At 38.6% G+C, this 21,521-nt stretch overlaps 1 protein-coding gene and 1 long non-coding RNA gene across 7 annotated transcripts in view; one reads left to right on the top strand and one right to left on the bottom strand.

Moving 5' to 3' along the window:
• Positions 1 to 2,539: 2,539 nt before the first annotated feature.
• The window catches only part of Bivm (basic, immunoglobulin-like variable motif containing), a 36,762-nt gene continuing 17,780 nt past the window's right edge, over positions 2,540 to 21,521 (bottom strand). For 5 of the 6 annotated variants that reach the window (XM_013077301.3, XM_004858571.4, XM_013077299.3 and 2 more), the window contains 7 exons: positions 18,894 to 18,989; positions 18,500 to 18,604; positions 18,191 to 18,285; positions 8,734 to 8,866; positions 6,813 to 6,899; positions 5,484 to 5,580; positions 2,540 to 4,226 (listed from right to left, as the gene is read on the bottom strand). In XM_013077301.3, coding sequence (XP_012932755.2) covers positions 3,933 to 4,226; positions 5,484 to 5,580; positions 6,813 to 6,899; positions 8,734 to 8,866; positions 18,191 to 18,285; positions 18,500 to 18,604; positions 18,894 to 18,989 — 907 coding nt within the window. In that variant the 3' untranslated portion in view covers positions 2,540 to 3,932. The remainder of the gene's footprint in view (positions 4,227 to 5,483; positions 5,581 to 6,812; positions 6,900 to 8,733; positions 8,867 to 18,190; positions 18,286 to 18,499; positions 18,605 to 18,893; positions 18,990 to 21,521) is intronic. The other variant, XM_013077302.3, reaches the window with a different exon arrangement.
• On the top strand, positions 6,895 to 21,452 carry LOC147823461 (uncharacterized). Its single transcript, XR_015443774.1, has 2 exons — positions 6,895 to 8,166; positions 10,047 to 21,452. It is a non-coding gene; the product is annotated as an uncharacterized LOC147823461 (long non-coding RNA).

Below are 21,521 nucleotides of genomic sequence, written 5' to 3'. Positions count from 1 at the left end.
ATGAGATAATACAGGGCCAGGAGTGTAGCTCAATGCACAGTGCTTGCCTAGCACGCTCAAGACCCTCAGTTCAATCCCCAGGACCTAAATAAATAAATAAATAAATAAATGCAAGCCATTAGGGTAGCATCTAATCCAGTCTGCCTGGCATTCTTAGAAAAAAAGGAAATTTGAACAGAGATTCCAGGGATTCCCACACAGAGAAAAGGCCACAAGAAGATGCATAGAGACGGTGGTTATCTATAAGTTGGAGAGGCCTGAGAAGAAGCCATACCTGCCAAAACCTTGTCTAGGACTTCTAGCATACAGAACTGTGAGAAAGTATTTTTGTTTTTTTTTAAGATACCCAGTTTGTGGTATTTTGTCATAGCAGCTCTAGCAAACTAAGGTGCTCTGATCCTAGGCATTTTTCTTCATCAGAGAGATCCTCAGTTCCTGCCAACAAAATAGCAATGCCACCAACTTCCCAGGGCCATTCTGAGACCAGAGTTTTAACATGAAATGCCCACTAGAAAGTGATGCTCATGTTAGTTTTTTGAGTGACTGATTGGTAGGGTGGAAATGCCGTGAGTGAAATGGAAGAATATAATGGATCATATAGCAGCTCCCTGAGCCATTCGGTGTCTGAGAGAATGCAAGTTGGAAAAAACTATACCTGCTGCACCAAATTGGCCTAATGAGGAGCACAGCTCTGTAACAGTGACAGTAGTGGGAAATGGAACAGTGTTATGGTTTATGTTTAGATGTCCCCCCCCAAAGCCTCATGCAGATGAGGTGGGACCTTCTTTCTGAGAGGTAGCTGAATCTGGAATGTGTGATCCTGGGGTTAAGGGCGTGTGATTACTAAAACACTACATGTGAGTGATTGGTTTGACACAGCCCTAATTCCATCCAGTAGGCTGAATAAGTTAAAAGGGGCAGAAAGATGCTGTTAAACCCTCTTGCTACCTTTGTCTTGTGTGCGCCATGTTGTTTCTGCTCTGCCATGCCTATTTGTCATCCCTGCCTTGGAGTTGGCTGATTATGGACTGAAACTTCTACGAACTGTAAGCCAAATAAACCCCTTTCCTTTTAACTTTGGGTGCCAGGTATTTTGTCTGAGCAATGAGAGAGAAAGGTAACTAACACAAATGGCTAAAGGATTTGCTTTAAATGAACTTTTTTGTTTCTGCCTGAGATCTGGGTAAAAACAAACAGCTAGTGTAGACACCTGAGTACTGTAAGTACTTAAAAAAACAAAGCAATAGTGTTTTCTTGGATTTTTGTTTTTTGTTTTGAGACAGGGTCTCGCTATGTAATCCAGATTGGCCGTGAACTTGTGGCATCCTCCTGCTTCAGCCTCCCAAGTGCTGTGACACCCAGTGAAAACAATACTTGTTTTATAAAATGGTTTTAAAGGAACAGCAACTAAAAAGTGTATACTTGATTCACAAGGACTCAGCTCCTTTAGATGATGTTTAAAGAACTATCTGTAAATAATCTGAACAGTAAAACATAAGTCTTTTAGAATAACAGCTAGCACTTTCTATCTACAAGGCATTGTTCTAAACAATGCGTGTAGCCAGGTGTGGTGGTACAAACCTGTAATCCCAGCACCCTTGGAGGCTGAGCAAGAAGATTGCAAATTTGAGCCCAGCCTGGACAACTTAGCGATTTACCAAAACTTTGACTCAAAATTTAGCAAATGAAAAGAGGGCTAGGATGTAGCTAAGTGTGGAGGTATTGAATTCAATCCCCAGTACCACCAAAAATAAATAAATAGATAATAAAAATAAAATAAATATTACATGTTTTAGCTTAAGTATTCTTGCAAACCATTTTCCCATTTTACTTACCACAGAAATGATAACATCTTAACTCGCCTAAAGTTGATAATGCTAGTTAGTGCAGAGCTAATAGTTGAAACTTTATTGTATCTATGGAGTCTGCTAAGAAGAGTTAACCAAGAATTTAAATAGGACAAGAATGTTAATAGTTTTCAAAGAAGTATGCAGTAGCTCTTGTCTACTTTTTGTTTCTGGAGAAATAGTCCCACTAAACCTAAACTTCACTGTGCTCTGAATAACTGCCACGCTTGTAAGCAAAGCTGTTAAGCTCTTACATATATTATTTTTCAAATTGGCTATGGTCAGGGTGTAGACTGAATAAACTCATCCTCCTTTCCTTGGCTCACCCTATTCTTTGATATTTTATGTTGCATTCTTCTCCTTTCTTCTCGACTCTTCTTGCCTTCCTTTTCTCCGAAATATTCAGCTAAGCTATATGAAAGAGCTGATATTCAGTACTGTTTGACCTACAAAAATTACAATTTTACAGTTACAAACAAAACACGAATAACACAACTTTTCTATTTCCTATTTCCTATTATAGTCTTATAGAAAGCTGAAATCATACTCATGATAATGCATATTGTTTTACTGATTATAAATGATTGAAGATGGTTTCTTATACTAAGTAAGGCAGAACTGACAAATTACCATATACTCCGAAGTTATAGCTACTCCCTACCTAAAACAAATGCACAATAACACTGACATGATTAAAAGTAGAAAACAAAACTTTATTTGATGAAAACTTTTTAAAAGTTCCAGTATGAAGTAACAAAATCAACAACCTACAAATCTCTTTCAGTCATTTGCATTTCAAGCAAAATATTCTCTTCAGAAAAATGACCATTTCATAATATGTAACCCTTTCCGTAGGCTAGACATATGAGTGGATCAATGGATATAAAATTCAAGAGAAAAAAAGAAACACATTTTAAAAATAAAAATCTGAACCCTCTCCTTGAGGTGTATTGCAATATGGTTACCAATATTTTCAGCACCTTGTATTTACCAAGATACTGATTTCAGTCCTAGAACAAGGCCCTGAAATGAAAGAACAAGAGATCCTAGTTGTTCTTGAGTCACAGGTTGGCAGCAGAAAAACTGACAGCAGCTAGAGAGGAGCTCAAGTATATGAAATCCAAACTTCTGAAATATTTAACACTCACTTCAAACAGCTAATTATCTATATAGTTCAAAAAAGGAAACTGCTCAGTTTAGAATACTGATAGTTATCCTCTGAGTGACCGGGGCATTCCTAATGCATCTGCAATGCTGTTGTTAGCATATGACTCCATGTAAGGGACCAATCAAGTATCAGAAGATCTCCCCGCACAGATTACTATGAGTATGGAAAACTTGTTCTTTGACTCTATTCCTATTCTAGACTTACACAAGTTTTTCAAGACCTACTGTTCTTGTCAGTATTCACTCCAAACATACCAAGTTTAGAGTCAAGAATATCTGAACCAATACACTGTTACCCATTTGCACCAATAGAAAAGATCAGTTTCTTGAGTCTTTTCTCTTTTGCCTCTTTATTCAGAATCCTGAGACAGGAAACATATGAGGCAAACAAGATACTATAATTGAAAGAACTACTAGACTCACAAAATAATTTTAACTTAGCCTTAATCATGAGCAAAAACTAGAAATTGACAGCCTTTAAGAACTGGAGTTCTTAAAGGGCAAATGGTGCTTTACATCTTGATCTTAGGAATATGACTATCTGTACCAAATGTCTAGGGATCAAGTCATGAGAAATCACTTCATGCTTAAGTATTTCAAATCTGGATGCTGTTAAGTGAATTTGTGTTTTTGTTTAGAGGCAGTTGTAATTTTATCTGATTGGATGAAACTTTCTGTCCAGATTGCTTATATACTCTTCATTTTAAAAGGGCAAAAATCTGTGCTTATCTGCTTATATATCTGAAATCACCCATCATAATCATATATAAGCTTATTTACTAGAGAACTACAAGGTTATGCTTTGTACCACAAAATCCATTCCTATTACTGTAGACTCAGTAAAATCTCTACCGTCTTAATGTAGTCCTGTACATAATCACTGTATGAGTAACACGAGTTGTTCAGTACCCAGCATATTCAGTCATTCCCATCATAATCACCATAGCCCTGGTAGCCACTGTTCCTTCTCTCGTGGATACTAGACATCTTTTTCCAAGCTGAGTCCTGATGGAAACTAGCACTGAAAGAGCGGCCCAGACGCCCATGCTGCTTCTTGGAGATATTGTCTTCACTCTCAGATTTGGCAATTCCTTGCGCATGTGTTGGAGGTTGGGATTCTTGTCTAATGGTTCCAAATGGAAAGTTCCAAAGGCCAAATCTTTGCCAATTAAGTCTCTGGAATGCTATAATGCAATGCAAATTTCCCCCAACCTAAAGAAAAAAAACAAAAAAAACCAAGTTAGGTGAAGAAAATAAAAGAAATGTGTATAAATTTGTGGGTCCCTTTAGACTCCTATTATGGTTTAGATCTAAAATATCCCCCCAAAGTCTATATTGTGTTCAGAGGTGAGGCTTTCAGGAGGAGCCTGGCTCATGAGGGATATAACTTCATCAGTGGTTTAATTCACAGATAAAATCGTATTACTGGGAGGTGATGAAAACTTAGGTCATGAGGTCTAGTCAAAGGGAGTGAAATCTGGGGCCGTGACCGTGAGGACTATATCTTGTCCGTGGCCCTTCTTTGGGGCTTTTTTCCTTTCTTGCTTCCAGGATGTGATGAGGTGAGCAGCTTTCCTCTGTCATGCCCTGCCGCAGGCCCACAGCAATGGAGCCAGCCAACCTAGGACCAAAACTTCTGAAACCAAGAGCCAAAATAAATCTTTCCTCCTTTATGTTGATTTATATCAGATATTTTGCCACATCCATAGAAAGCTAACAGAACTCCCTTGTTTTAATGCTCTTTTACCTGCCTGAAAACAGCACTTTTCTGTTCAGATATTATCACAGCACATTATCCTATGCATCTTTCCTGAAAACTGTCTACAAAATCTAACAAAGCCCACAGTCACCAAAGCAATGCTCTCCTCCGTATATGCCTCTCCACAGCTCACTGCCAACACACACTTTCACCACCGCACCTGCCTAATTCAAAGACCGAGACCATTCTTCCTCTCCCATTCTTCTCACATTCTTACATTAGTATAATTTTAGGATTCAGGCATCTACTCAGTGCCTACCTCCTACCTACTTTTCTCTGAAAGCTCCCCCTACAGCCTTGTCTGTACACACAACCACAATTAATTTGGCCCTAGATAGGTTAGGACTATGAAACTGGGTCAAGGCAGGTCAGTCTCAGTCTGTTCATCTGAAAGGAAGCCATAAATTGAAGGATCACAATCCTCAAGAAATAACCAGGTAAAAGAAGAACTAAGAACAACATGTGGCCTCTAGCAGAATGAGAGAATACTAGCTACTTGACTCCCGGCATCAGTCCATTAGAACTCCAGGCTGGGCTCCTCACCCTTGAATTCTAAATAGCTCTATGTCCTTAAAATAAGTTTCACTTGTCTGTCTAAAATGGCCTGAATTAAGTTTCTTCAGGTCGTAACTTACAACCTAAAGAGTACTGAGTAAAATACTGCATTTTGGTCTTGTGGGAAATGCCTTCAAATAAAACGGTGTTCTTACCTTCTTTGTTTTTCGAAACTGCAGTCCTCTCTCTAAGTGCCGGATATCCAGGTATTCTGGGTTTTGAGTGTTTAGGTCAGTAACAATATCTGCCCATCTATAGTTAAGAAGAAGATACAGCACAGTTTTCTGTAGGTTCACAGTACCAGTGTAATGGAACTTTTCACAAGAGCAAGTCACTACCATATTATCAGAGCAATAATCGAAGAGAATCCCTTATCTCAGCAGTGTTCCATCTACTAAGCTTTAAAAACTTTTTTATGACCATTTGTTTAGCCAGCTATTGTCAAGGTCCTTTTATACAACTGGTTTCTTTGCCTATAAAATAAATATATGTCAACATGTTAAATAACATCCTGCAGGCTCAGGGCAGCAGCATGCCTTATTTTCTTCTTCATTACAATCAAGTAGATCATTTGAGATGGAGTCTTGCTGTGCTACCCAGGTGGCCTTCAGCTCCTGGGTTTCACCAATCCTACTGCTTCAGCCTCCCAGGTAGCTGGAACTACTGACCTGCAAGGTGATGCCTAACTAAATTTGGAAAATCAGTAAAAGGCAACATATCTCCACCAAATCCAGGAGTATTACAAGGGAATTATTAGAGTTGATAAGTGAATTTGGTAAAGATGTAAAGTCTATATAGGAAAATGAGTTGGCTTTTTTTGTATAAGCAGCAAATAGACAATTAAACTTCTTTAAAATCAATTCACAATAGCACCAAAAATAGAGCACACAGGAAAAAATTAATAAAAGGCATGTAGGACTCTATATTGAAAAATACAAAGCACAAATGAGAGAAATTAAAGCTCTAATTAAGTGGAAGTACAGTCTATGTACATAGATTGGGAGATTCCTGATTGTTATAATGTTAGTTCTCCCGAAACTAAACTATGAGTCTCATTGATTCTATCCTAACGAAAGTTTCAACAGGCTTTTTAGCAGATACTGACAAATTTCTCAAATTTTTATGGAAAAGCAAAGTTCTGGATATATTATTTAAATCACTTCTCCTCGGCGTTTTGGCTAAGATCAAGTGTAGATATATTGTTTAAAACACAGACACAAGAATCTTTATAATTCCATTTACATGTAATTCAAGAACAAGCAAAGCAAATCTTTGACGACAGAAATCAGAACACAGGTTGCCCACGGGGATGGGTAGGAACAGAGAATGAGGGTGCTTTGTGCTTTGTGTGGTAAAACATACCACGTCTTGACTGGGGTCGTGACCACACAGACACATGCGTTTACTGACAGGCATCAAGATCTGTGCCTTTCACTGCATCTAACCTCACCTCAATTAAAGAAAGAAAAGGAAAGTTAACATACTTTTTACAGTGAATGGCAGGATGTTTCCTACTTGATTCTCCAATTAAGATCCAGTATTCTACATCCTGTGGTGAGAGAGGCCCCCTGCTAAATAGAAAATATAATCAGAGTAAACTTAATGTCATTCACTCCCTTGAATGTATTGCTTCAACTATATATCAATAAAAGACATACTAACATCTTACATTTATTCAAAGATGGCATTTACTAGTCTACAACAGATACTGGAATTTAGGCTTGGGCAAACTTCTCAAGGCCATTAAAGAGAGCTCATAAGTTAAATTTAAGCATTAATTCCTTATTTGAAAAGTAGGGCTAAAAAAGTTTTGATATACTACCCCTCAGATCCTCAGAGAAATAAAAATCCTAGATGCTACCAGAACTCTTAAGCTACTCTTCTGTTTTTCACTATACATCCAAGAAATTTTACAAGGCATCCAAAAACCATAACCCTGAGGCAGTGGTACACTGATGGAACTTCAAAACACTGTTGCCCTAGTCTCATCCCTGGAAATCCTAACTCAAGTAGATCAAGAGTGGATCCTAGGGATTTGCATGATGAGCCTTTTTCTTTTTAATCTTAGGTGATTCTTAGGCATAAACATTGGTGAGGGACTCTTTAAGGTACAAAATAGAAGTGCAATTGTTTATATTTGGTACATCAGAAATAAGGCAGTGTCCAAGGATGAAAGGATAAAAGTAACAATTATGAACCTCACTTAAAATTCCACGTCCAGAGAAATAGATAAAGCATTTCAGAATTTTTTTTGGTACCTGGGATCGACCTCGGGACCTTACACTTGCAAGGCAGGCACCAGAACCACTGAGCTAAATCCCCGGCCCAAGCATTTCAGAATTTGAAGAGACCAACTAGTTTCCCTCTTGCTCTTCATTCACAAATTACAATATCTAGCTTTCTGCTTCTCCCAGCTTGCTCCTACCCATCTCAGGGTAGCTCTCCTTATCCTCCCAGGGGCCTCTGAAAGAAGCCCCACGGCCTCCAGTCTCAAAGAATTCACCCTGTCCTGACCAAGTCATGTTCTCCCAGCCGGACTTTAGCCTTACCTGGAGAGGCAGTACAGACCACTGACCTGTTCCTTCTTTCCCCTCAATAACTAAGCCCACCGATCCAAGTGTGAACAAACTAGAACTTTAGCAGGGTTAGATGGCCTTGCCTGCCAGTAACAAAATATTCATGGCTTTTGTTTCCACCAAATCTTAACAGAAATATTTCTCCTTGTGCTTTTGAACATCCTGGCATTTGCTCAAACCATCAGGGAAAAAAAGCTTGCCGAGAAAGAAGAGAATATTCAGACTGTTATGTTTTCTTTTTAGGACTGTCTCTTTCAAAAAGGTAAGTCTGCCTGTACATAAGGACATATAGTTCATAAGGCAGAAACTCTGGATTAAACAAAGAAAGAAACAAATATAACCATGAAGGTAACATAGTTCCCAACATTAGGAATAAAAATTGGCTCTGAGCTTCCTTGCAAGCAGAACAAAATGGGAACCCTGATAAGTAGTTGCCTATTTTTACCCCAAGAAGGGCAGATGCTTTTTATTTACTCTGTTGTGGCAATTTTCTTGACACATTGTTCATGTAAGACCCTGAATGAGGTCACTGAGATACAGTATGTAAAGTCCTTTGCAACTGTTTTATAGTAGACATAAAAGAGATTCTTCAAATGGTTTTGTCTTATATAATGACTGAATAATACTATGTAAGTGGATTATTTGTTAAAGTACAATTAACAAAACGCAGTTCTGCAAAGGAATAAGCTATAATGCCTAAAGAATAGCTTGTCTATGGAAAGTAGATTATCAAGCTTTCCAATTTCCAAAAGATTTCAAACATTTTTAATATTCTTCCCACAATGCATTTTCCTGGTAGAGCACCCACATAAAATACATACATGCTTACCTGAATGCCTTATTAGCTTTAACTGGGGTTGCTTCAAAGCCAATTGGGCAAAAATAATGATTCTGGCAATGATAGATATAAGCCAGCGATTCATCTTTCAATCCACGTGTTAACTTTGACAAGGCTCCTGAAGCTTCGAAAAACAAAACCAAACAAACAAAGGACCCATAAAGTACTGTTCATGTTTAACACGGTGAACTAGTTAAGGACTGAAAGACAGAAACGACATTGCTTGGGACATACTGGCACTGCTGGGGGAAAACAGGAAGCCATTGATCAGTACAACAAATATTCATGAATTTATTTTTCAGCTCCACTCTTTAGACAAATTCAGATTAAAGAACAACAACAAAAAAAAAAACTGAAGGCCTGGGGATTTAGCTCAGTGGTTCCAGTGCCTGCCTTGCAAGCACAAGGGCCGGTGTTTGATCCCCAGTACCAAACAAAAAATACAAAAACTGAAATATGTCCATGTTTACCAAAATGTTCCAATACTACACAAAGCTGTCTATGAAACTGTAATTACTATATAAAACCTAATATCTTTTGTTTATAGCAATGGTCTCAATCTTTTTGGGTGTGCATATTTGTCATTAAAAATCCTGACTAAGCATCCCAACATAGGCACATTTGTTTATAAACTGTATTTATATATACTACATACTAGTATTTGCAAAAGATATACAAAAAGTAAGAACTTTAAGACATATAAAAATATAGGCACTATAATATGTACAGGATGTGTACATCCCAATTTAAAGCCACTGATATACATGTATAAATTTAAATAGCTAATAAACAAGCTTCAAAAATGCCAACCTCCCCCACTAACACACACCTTCTTTCTAAAAAATGTTACACAAACCAAAAGAGTAGCTCACAAAGTGGTAGGAACATCTCTACAGAGTCAGGCTGAAGTACTACAACAACCTCTTCACATCACTTCTCCTTGTCTATTTCCCACCACTATAACAGTTGTCAAGTAATTTCAAAAGTATTACCATAAAGAATAAGTTTTTACCAGCAATCAGTACTCAAAGCCATTAACTGAGGTTTCATTAACTTGCATTCCTGGAATAAATTAAATTATTCATTAACAAATGGCCCATTAAAACAAGAAATCCTAAAAATAGTAGATAAAAGGTTGCAAATTACAGTTACAGTGTTCAACTTTCTGGCCCCTCAAAGAGCTAAAGACCACTAAGAATACCCATGGCTGTACCAGAGAGTCAAAGAGACAGGTCCCACCTGCTCCACACCATTTGTTTTGCCCATGGTGATGATAATATTCCTGGCTTAAACTCTTTCTCCAGTTTCACCTTCTGCAAAAGTGCTTACTTTGTGGTCTACGACCAGAGGACCCTGCACGATTAGATCTTTTCTCCTAAAATCCCTTCTTCATAACGATAACTGGTAAGTCTTTCTGTAGTTTTTGGTTGTATTCCCAACAGCCTAAAATCGGCTAACCCTGGGCACTCTAAATGGAAGTTAAAGAAGACATCAGTATCTCATCTCCCCAACTGAATTTGATTGCAGATAGGTTCCAAGATAATGAACAATACAAATGTGGGGTTTAGACTCCTCACAAATGCAGTAACTACAAAAGATGCTTATATACATAACTGATATATAAAATTTCTTGGAAAAAATTTTTGTGGCACTGAGAATTGAATGAAGGACTCTATCCCTGAGCTACATCTCCAGCCCTTTTCACTTTTTATTTTGAGACAGGCCCCTGCTAAGTGAATCGTTTTGTTTATTTGTCTGTTAGTTGTGATGCTGGGGATCATGCCTCATACATGTCTGGCAAGCACTGTACCACTGACCTATATCCTTAGCCCTGAAACTTCATTAAAAGAACTTTCATCATGGCCAGGCATGGTGGTACATGCCTATAATCTCAGCACTTGCGAAGCTGAAAAGGACGATGTCAGGTTTGAGGCCAGCCTGGGGCTACACAGCAATTTCAATGCAAACCTGAGCTATGTAGTGAGACTCTGTCTCAACAAAACAAAATGAAAGCGTTCATCATAAGTTTTCAATAGAAATCCTTATGTATTTCACACTCTTCCTTTCCTAAATCAAATGTAATTCAAAACTTCTTTAATGTGACTATGAATAGTAATTACTTTAATGCCCTGGAATATTTCAGGGGCAAATGAGATAACACTCATTAATATTCACATCATTTTGTGTGCTGCAAATATCCTTTTACCACCTCTTTTTCTAGAAGACATTAGATGGTTTTTCTTCTGTGGAATAATCTTCATGGGCTTATTACCATATACAACAGATACCATATTTATCTGTAGGATTTATAATAATACACTTTATAATGTTTATGTGCTTAAGATACTCAAGGATGTTTTTTCCTTATTTCAAGGTGCAGTACCTAACATCATTTCGTTGGATTTGATTAGATGTTAGCAGACCTGTTTTTAAAGGGCCACAGAGCAGATATGTTAAGCCTGTGGATCACAGGACTACTCATATCATTCACCTCTACCATGTCACGTGAAAGCAGCCACAGGCAATGTGTAAGCTAAGGGGTATGGTTGTGTTCCAATAAAACTTGATTTACAACTTAGGCCCCTGGCTCATGGCCAGAAGTTTGCTAACCTCTAATTTGGATCAGTAATTTTTAAGCTTCACATGCAGCTCCTTCTGCAAAAGAAAACTTACATGGCAGTCTAGTCCACAAAAAGGATCAAAGCAGAGCTGCTGGAGCCAAAAGGCAAGTGCCCAGCCTCATCTCTGCCATCCCCAGAGGCACTTCCACAGTATCTAACTGAGCATAATTGGAAAAGCACTGGATTTCCTACCAACGGAAACCCTAGCTCTTCGAAACCACAGGAAGGGCTTGGTAAATGAAACGCTGTGGGTAGTCATCCGCCTCCGCCTCCGCCTCCGCCTCCACCTCCACCTCCGCCTCCGCCTCAATGTGGCTGAACCAGCAGGTCGAGGGTAGGGGACCACAAATTTACATTTCTAACAAGTTACTGACTGATGCCAATACTGGTCCACAGACCACATCTTAAGAGCCACTGCTCTACTCTTCAGAGAAACATTTTGTTTAACTCGACTCATAAGTATCTAGTAAGTGTATCAGATACCGCAGGAAAACAAAAGACAAGCTCTAGCAGGGAAGATGGAACAAGTATGTCCTATAAGGCGGAATAAGACAGTGCCACAAAAGGGTACAGATTCACAGGAGAAAAGTGCACATCGGGTTTGAGGAATCAAGAAAGGGTAGCATTCAAGAAGGAACTTAATGAAGTGGTGGGATTTCAACAATCCACACAGAGGAAAGGCCAGGAGGAGAATGGAAAACCACAGCGGAGGGAAAGGATATAGTTGGGGAGCAGCAAATCACCTCATTTAGAACACAGAGTACAATTGTAGAGAAAAGCCTACCGTAGGGCACCCCCACAATTTCAGGACAAAGTCACAAAAAGATCACCCTCTGAAATAAAAGACAGTAAATATAGCATTTAATTCATTAATCATGTGAGAAAGTGATTTTGCTTATGAAAGGACATATAAAGGTGTCACTGATGGAAGCTAAATTCAGAACGAAATCCAGTCTATACCAGAATAGATCTAAAAAATCAGAAAGTTAAGTGACAAGGCAACCACGACTAAACGCAGAGCCACAATCTGTACAGTGGAGAGGAAGGGGAACAAAACCAGCCTGCTGCATGGTTGACAGGAAGCAAGCACTAGAGAGCTTCTGAGGAGCAAAGGGGTGAATTAGCACTGCACGTCTTATCTGGCCCTGTGTTTAATATGAAATGACGAGAACCAGTGGATGAGGGAAGCAGTATTAATGCACTGGACACCTCATATATGCCGAGGCGCTGCAGTCTGCTGGTAGCTGTGGTCATGGGGAGGGTTATGTGTGAATCAGTAGGGATGAGGCAGGGGTTGGTAACAAAAGTAGTGAACTGTAACACCCACTGGAAGAATAAAAAATCACATATCTAAGTGGAAGTATAATCTTCAAGATAGCCTATGAAAGAGTGAATCTGGACTTTCCTGGCACAGTGATTAATGGCAAATATTTTCAAATGGACAGCTAATGTTGTCACCTCCTAGCATCACCTTTCACGTAAAAAATACATCAACTGGCTTTTACAGTTAAATTTTATCAAACCCTAGACTTTGTTTTTATTCCCTAAGGAGGCTGAGTCCATTGGAATTGGGTCAACAAGCACCAGGGAGTTACAAAGTCAAAGAAGTGTAGTGTCCAGGAAAATGTAAGGGCCCTGTGGAAAACAGGCTTAAAAGTTCTTTAAAAATATTGTAAACAAGAAGAGAAGATTCATTTTAGAGTATTTTTGAATAAGCAACACCACCTGAGAGTTGTTTTCACAACTGAACATCCCAGAGACAGACGAAGAAATCCTGTGTCTGCAATTCTTCCTTCCTTCCACAAGAAGAGACCAGAAAAGGTGGCTCGTTTTATACAGTCCTGCTCCTCCCCGGCAAACACTCAGAAGTTATAGGGTAATGTATGTGAGGTCATGGGGACCGTGCATGGAATCAAAGGGCTATCTGGGATGGTCCCTATGGATGTGTAGCTGGACCTTCACGTTAACATGATAAAATGTAAGCAGAATTTATCAAATGACAGACGACAGACAAATATTTAGTGCCACACAACATAAGAGGAATCTACATTCCCTGCAGTGGCCAGGAAATGCTTCAGAGGTGGAGACCACTATAGAGAAGGAGAAAGCCACAGAGTTATGGAGTGGTGAGCAGATTAATTATCCTTCTGGAAATACATATAGAAAAATAACAGAGAATTCAAGTATTCTGAAATAAAAATTTAACTTGATATTTATTTATTTATTGACAGGATCTCGCTATGTAGTTTAGGCTGTCCTTGAACTCACTCTATATCCCAGGCTGGCCTCAAACTTGTGGTGAACCTTCTGCCTCAGCCTCCTGAGTGCTGGAATTACAGGCATGCATTGCTATGCCTGGCACAACTAGTTATTAAAATTGAAAACCATATTACTAAAATTTATTTGAGGAGATTTGCAGAAACCACCACCATACCCCTGCCAAGCAAGGAACATAGGTAATTTATCCCATTCCCTGTATGTAAAATACTGGATGTGTGTTGGAAGTTCAAAATAGAAACAAAGGAGTCAGTGGGATCCAGTACCACACATCCTAGCTTACTGAGGAAACTGGAGAGCATTTACATCAGATCACTCTTAAATAAGTCATGAAGAATTGGTAAGGTTCTAGACTATTAGAAAAGAAAACAAAGTACAGCTCTTCAAAAGATCTACAAACAAGAATCTCTAATATAATTAGGGTGTAAAATCTTCAAGTTGTGCTGGACATTTAGTCAAAAACCTTTCCAAAGGTGGCCGGGGATTTAGCTCAGTGGTTCCGGCGCCTGCCTTGCAAGCGGCAAGGTCCCGAGTTCAATCCCCAGTACTGAAAAAAAAACCTTTCCAAATTCCAGAATAGCAGTTCCCAAGTCAACGCTCTCCAGAGCTCTCTTAGTATTTTATTGCATTCTAATAATAAAAAATTGTGTTTTCTTACTTTTTTGTGGTACTGGGGATTGAACCCAGGATCTTCATAATGGGCTACATCCCCAGCCCTTTTTTAATTTTTTTTTTTTGAAAAAAGGTCTTGATAAGACACTAAGTCACTCAGACTGGGCTCATTCAAACTGTGAAACTTCTGCCTCAGCCTCCCAGAGTTCTGGGATTACAGGGATGTGTCAACAGGCCTGGCTATGTATATATTTTTTGGGACAGGGTCTCCCTGTAAGGTTCAGGCTGACCTTGAACTGACTATGTAGCCCAGGCTGGCCTTGAATTCACAGAGATCCTTCTGCCCCAGCCTCCGAGTGTTGGGATTATAGGAGTGCATTTTCTCCCTTCAAGAATTTCATTAAATGTATATAATTGATGTTGTTTTCTTTGTACCAGAGTTTCAATGATATACTATATTCTTTCATTTTCTAGTTTATTTGGGTGTTCATGCTTCCCTTGATTTCCTTTAATTATTGACCCTCTCTTCATCTAACCTCTCACTCCGTTTTGATGCTGCCAATATTAATACAACAGGAAACCATGAACTTCTCTGCTGAAGTCCTCTTGTGGTCAGCAAGCAGAAGACAAGCAAGCGAAAGAAGGAATGGGTTTTGCTGTGGTGTTCCCAGGGCCCTACTCATTGTGCAGTCTTGGACACAAGCCCAAGAACTGTATATAGGGGCTTTCTGTTATACCCTGCACTACCTGTGACAACCACTCCATTGTTTCTATTATCCTAGACATACGTTTTTTCCACACTCCATCAAGCAGTCCCATGAAGCAGTTAAGAAGTGATCTGAGAAGTCCTTCACCTTTTACTGAACACTGGTAATGTGGAAGGCAATGTTCAAGGTATTGCTAAATGTAAGTCTCACCCTTCAGAAAAACATAACATCTAGAAATCTGAAAAGCCACCAACTAAGGTTCCACGAGACAGCAAGAGGATGCCACATGTTCTGATGAAAAGTTAGGGCAGGGCTAGCAACCTAGTGTGGATGACTATGTGTTTGGGAGTGTGTGGGAAGAGAGAGCAGGAAGGAGCCAGAAGAAAAGATCAGCTAAAGAGAGAGGAAAACATAACATTGTCCTTTCCACATCAGGACAAAGAGCACTTCCAAAAGAAGAATGCTGGCTTTTCAGATGGAGAAAAACAAAATTCTAGAAGTTTCCTAACCCCAGTCTTCTGAATTCCTCTTGCCTCATTTCCTCAACCTAGGATTCATTAAATTAATTCCTAATGATCACCTAATTACCACACATTATGATACATAAATGATAAGAATCTGGGCCTTGGCCTTAAGGGAGGTAGCTCAGGTTTTTCAGGAAGAAACCATCTGGTATGCCAAGAGTGACCAACAGGAAAATGAAGTTCTACCAGAGGCAAACACAAACGTGATAACCCAGGAGAAGGAAGGATTTAATCTTGCGTGGGAAGCAGATGAAAAATTCTCCCTCCCATTTAAGTCCAAGATCAACAGATGATTGAGAATCCTTCCAAGTAAGCAATTCCACATTCCTTACACTCTGCTATGCAGCAGGCCATTCCATAAGCAGGACTCCAAGCGCCAAAAATGTACTTTGTGAAGAAGAGGGCGAGAGAGAGAGAGCAGCTCAGTGCAGCCCACCAGGAACCGGCTGGGGTGGGTATGATAATACCAATTCCTCACCCACCATGCTGAAGTCTTTGGGCTTCATCAGCTAGCTCTAGGGTTGGCCAACTCCCAACCACAAATCAACTCCAGCCTCTAGTCTGCAACCTACTTTTAAATGGTCAGCAAGCTAAATGAACTAGATATTTTAGAATGAAAAAGTATGACTGAAGTCATTTTTTAATCTCCAACTCAATGGACAGTATAAATGCAAACCAAACACAGCTGAAAAAAAGCAATCTGGAAAATGTACCTTTTTAAAAAACTTAATTGCGTAATCATTGGTGTGCTAATCATCTCCCTAAAAATAGAAAAAATACCAACATATATTTCAAACTGTCTTTTCCACAAGGACGGACAGATCTCATGAGAACACATAGAATTCATTCAGGAAGAATGAAAGCTTCCACTTACTTCACGTAACACAAAGTGCTAAGTGTATCACAAACATGTCTCCTTTTATCTGCACAGCGTCCAGTAGAGTTGGTGCAAATACAGAAAGACAAAACCTTTGCAATACATGACATGCTCAAGGTCACAAAACTAGTACTGTATGTATAAAAATCAATGTGGACTCTCCAAGTTTGCCACCATCATAAACCTACTTGATATATCCAATATAAGTCAACAGAAATCTACTCTATGTTCCATCACTGACCTTAGTAAACCATATACTCTCTTTTGATAACTGTCCTTGACCAAACTTTGAGCTCTCTTCTCAACAAGGCCTCAACCTTAGGCTTCTGCATCTAGTTTTAGCAAGAATCCTGCTGAGTCTGTTTAAAGTGAGTCTTTCATCCTTGAGAGCTAATTAAGCTCCTTACCACACCCGACACACACACACATCCTTGATGTCTAAGACTGTGGCTTGCCTTAAGCAGAAAGCCTGTTATGCCATTTTGACAAGATTCTTTCTTCCTGTGATGTCGCCTCTTAGCAATTTTACATCCACTGACCTCATCCCCCTGTTCACTGACTATGAATTCCCAGCGGTCTCTGTTATATGTGGAATTGAGTCAGATGGCTCATCCCTATTCTAATACCCTATGCCAACAATACTGAGGAAAATCATCTTTCCATTTCAGGAAGTACTGGAATAGCTTTTTCTTTAACATTATGAAGTGCTATCGAAAAATACAGTAAATGTTCAAATAAAAAATTTATTACCGTAAAAGACACTTGCCATTAATCCCCTTAAAATCTTCCCCCTTGCTTCAAGCACTTATCCCATTGTTCTTGCCACTTTCTGAAGCAGTTCTCGAAGTCCTCTTTGATGAGTGTCTTTAGTTGCACTATGTGGCTGCCTCCCTGTCCTGAATCAATTCAAAATGTTTGCCTTTCATGGTCATATTGACTTTGGGGGAGAGCCAGGAGTCACACAGTGACTGACACAGATCCAGGAAATAGGGTGAACCAGGACACACTGTGGTGCTCTAGGAGCCTGCCTCTACGTTGGATGGCACTCAACAGCAGAATTCACTGTATTTTTTAATCACACCTTATAAAAACATAAAAGAGGACTTCCAGACTTCAGAAAGTGGCAAGAACAATGACAGAAGTGTGTCTGAGGCAAGAGAGAGTATTTGAAGAGGGATTCATGACAATGTCTTTTACTGAATAATTTTTTAAATTTAAACATTTACTTTATATTCTCATCACCTCTTGTGCATTATAGTTTTCTGATTTGTAAAGTGAAAAGATGATTGTAACAATTTAAAATGGAAACTGTCAAATAATACAAATAATGTAATTAATACATGACTAAAATAATCCTTAAGATCAACTCCATTTATGTTCTCTTAGAACCAAGACTATTATACAACAGAGCTTTGTCACTTCTGTTGTCCCATTGTTTTATGCTATCATACAGATGCAGCATCAAATATTTTCCTTTCGTTCACTTTTAGAAAACAGAACAGCAAATTCCATGCTAGTTTTGAAAGATCTGTACTAGCGCGTGCACACACACACACACACACACACACACAAATACAAACATGGACTCAATACAATATGTTAAAGAAGTGTTTATGACATTCTTTAAAGTTCTAAAACTTTTACATGCAGATATCAGAAGAGGTAAAAATATTAAACTGTACATTGAAAAGTGTCCTAGAGATGACACCTTGGCTAAAGAGATATGAAAGTAACAGACTGTGTTGTGTTCCATCAATCAAAGCAGCCAATCTTTGAGACAGACTCTAAAGAGCACATGCACACATATAAAGCTTCTACATATTTACCTACCAGTTTCTCCAGCTGTTTTGTTCTTCCCATGGGGCTTATACAGAACATAAGAGCATCCTTTTACATGGAAATGGTCATTAATTTGTCTGAACCACCTGAAAATAATAAAAAAAGATTTGCTCATGGCAACGATTCTATAACAATGCAGGCCACTGCTCCCATTCTACAGAAATTCAGGCATAGCACAAGTATCTGTGAGAGGTTGAGGCCCAGCTCCGATACAGACAATGCACTATCAACCCAGACCTTCAGCTGAACTAGAAATAAAGCATCGCTAACTATTGAAGGCACTGCGTGTCTGCTTCATACCTCATGAGTGTTGTATTTCCAGTGAAAGGGCCAAATCTAATATCTTCAAATGGGGGCTGAAAGCCCAAAATATGTAGAGCCTCTTCTTGGGTAATAGGAGGAAGGCTACAAAAGAAACATTGCCTTTCATTTTACAGTTCCAGTCACATGCAAAACTGTCTCAATGTTCATAAACCCATCTGGCTGGCAAAGAATTTTAGTAATATTTTTTCATTTTTATTTTATTGAAAAGAATACATGAATATATTTGAAGCTGCCAGTCTTAGAACAAAATGCAGACGTTTTCTCTTAATTTGTGAAAAATGTGTCCTCAAAGTCTTCCATTATAGAAAAATGCCACATTAAACTACTTTAAAATTTGGAATTTAGGGATATAATAAACTGACATGCTTACCTTCCAGCTCCCATTGTGCTATATAAGAAATTCCAACAAGAAATCAGTGAAGAGATACCACAAGAAGTCTTATATTGTGGTCGGCTTATGCAGTACCTGGAAAACAAGATTGTTTTCTTCACTTGAATGAGTATGAAAAATATAAAACATGGGCCGGGGATTTGGCTCAGTGGTTCCGCTGCCTGCCTCGCAAGCGCAAGGACCCAAGTTTGATACCCGGTACTAAAAAAAAATACAAAACAGAACAGAGAACTCATGGTGATTTAAAGTGTTAATCTATTAAAAACTTAGATCATTTAAAACAATGCAAAATCTTTTTTATTTAAAATATCCTTATATTTATTAAACACATAAGTGCATAACAATAATAAATCATTTATTTTAATAAGGATGGCTAACTATAGCTAACTACTAACATGATATTATCCAAACCAATGGAAACAATTAATGACATCAACTACTAAAATTTTAGTCCAAATGCTTAATTGAGCTGCATACATGATTATTTGTAACTTCGGAAATAATGGAGAAACAAAGCCAAACCTTGTCTGCAAAGATTAAGTTTTAAGAAAAATTCTTCAACCCAAACTGAAAAACATCCATTTATTACTCACTGTGTTCAGCAAAAGCCCTTGGCAAAACAACATGGCACAGAGGGCTTTAAAAGCAGAACAAACAACTTTCCGTGGCATGGCACTGTGTAACCCAGACAATTTTCCAAATACAGCAGTCACGTTTCAAGGGAAATAAGGCTGTGGACTACAGTATTCAATTTTAAGGAAGAAATAAAGTTAATTTTTAAATGATCTTTTCCTAATTAATAAAGGCACTAATGAGTGGCCAAAATTAAAAGCAAAAGTCCTTTTATCGCTAAGCATAATTTTAGTCTTACCTGAAAAATTATTTACCAAAAAAGAAAAATTGTATGACTGTATAGGCATGTGCATGTATATATCTGTATATGTGCATATAATATATACTTATATACAAATCAGCAATAACCTTTGAATGCACAGACTGAACAAGGATCATAAAGACACTGAGACACCAAAAATAATAATGGCCAATTAAACATAACATAGTTATTGTGATGGGTTGAATCATGTCCCCTAAAACGTTATGGCCAATTCCTGGTACTTGTGAATGTGACCTTATTTGGAAATAGGGACTTGGCAGTGAATAGTGAAGTTAATATGATGTCATAGTGAAGTAGGTTAAAACGTTCACCAACACTACAGGTCTCCGCATTCCAACCCTACTCTTATAATCCGCTCAATGGGAAAGAAGTCCTGGTGATTTTAGCCTCAAGGCATTTCTCCCGTATACCTCCTATTTGTAGTCTTATAGCCTCATATGTTATAATACTAAAACATAATTACACGCATGTGTTATTAAAACAAATCTTAAATCTAAAGGATCAGAAGGAAAAATGAGCAACGCCCTGTACAAAGAAACTAAAAGTTTTTTTATTTTTGTATCTCTTCTCCAATACTCCCTATCCACTAGCTACTCCCCTTTATCGTTGTAAAATATTCTTTTTAAAGAAATTCAATGGCTTAACTCTACCTCAGAAAAAGAATCTACAGGCCTGGGGGTGTAGCTCAGTGTCCCTGGTTCAAGCTCTAGTAGACACACACACACACACGCACGCACGCACGCACGCGCGTGCGCGCGCGAAGAGAAATAAAAAACCAATAGCATTAGCCTGGTATTCAAGAAAGAGATGATAGCATGTGTTCAAGAGAAACCACATGGACTTTGACACCTGACTTCAGTTTTACTGAAGACCTTGTACTTATCAGCCAGGTGACGTTGGGTGACTTCTGAGCTTCTCTGGACCTCACTACCGACATGCTGTCTACTGTCCAGCACTAGGGTGCCAGACGCTTTCCCACCCTCTGCTCACAGACCTTCTGCCCCTCCACGCTCTCATCTTCCCTCCCTTAGGATCCAGCTCCTTAGGAAAGTCTTCGCTTCCGGGAGAGCCTCTCGAGGTTGCTGTTCATTCCTACTCCTCATCCGACAGAGTGCCTAAGGTGTTTTATGTTTTTCTGCTTAATCCTCGCTTCTCAATTAGATTCTAAACCTCAGCAAAACAAAGACCATGTTTCTTGGATCTCCAAATTCTCAGCCCGTAATATAAGGTCCAATGCTAATTACACAATTAATAAAAACCTAATATTTCTAAAGCCTCACATAAGAGTTTTTAAAACTCAAATCAAAGATCTGTAATATTTTGAAAACTATCATAAGTTAAATATTTTTCCTTTAAAATAAAAACTGAGAAATGGAAAGTATTCTCTGAGAAATGGAAAGTTAGCCCAGGAATTATACACCAAGGAAACAGTGCTGATTTTTTGAGGTATGACATTAGTTTGTGATTAAGTTATGCTTCAGAGATCCATACTTACATAACCTGCTATGAAATATGATGTCAATTATTGACTTGAAAATGCTTCAGCAAAGAAAAATTAGGGATGCGATTATATCAAAATTTAACCATTGTTCAATCTAGTTAACCATTATGCGGAATTGCATAGTAGATGATTTTAATGGCTAGGCAAGTTTGGGAAATACTAGTTCAAATGGTGTGGTATACTGAATATTTATAAATCCTAGAAACAATCT

Source organism: Heterocephalus glaber, unplaced genomic scaffold (assembly GCF_053883595.1).
Source record: "Heterocephalus glaber isolate CG9 unplaced genomic scaffold, H.glaber_assembly_v1.0 deba00001579, whole genome shotgun sequence".
NCBI classification, from domain to species: Eukaryota; Metazoa; Chordata; class Mammalia; order Rodentia; family Bathyergidae; genus Heterocephalus; species Heterocephalus glaber.
This window is presented reverse-complemented; position numbering and strand designations above follow the sequence as displayed.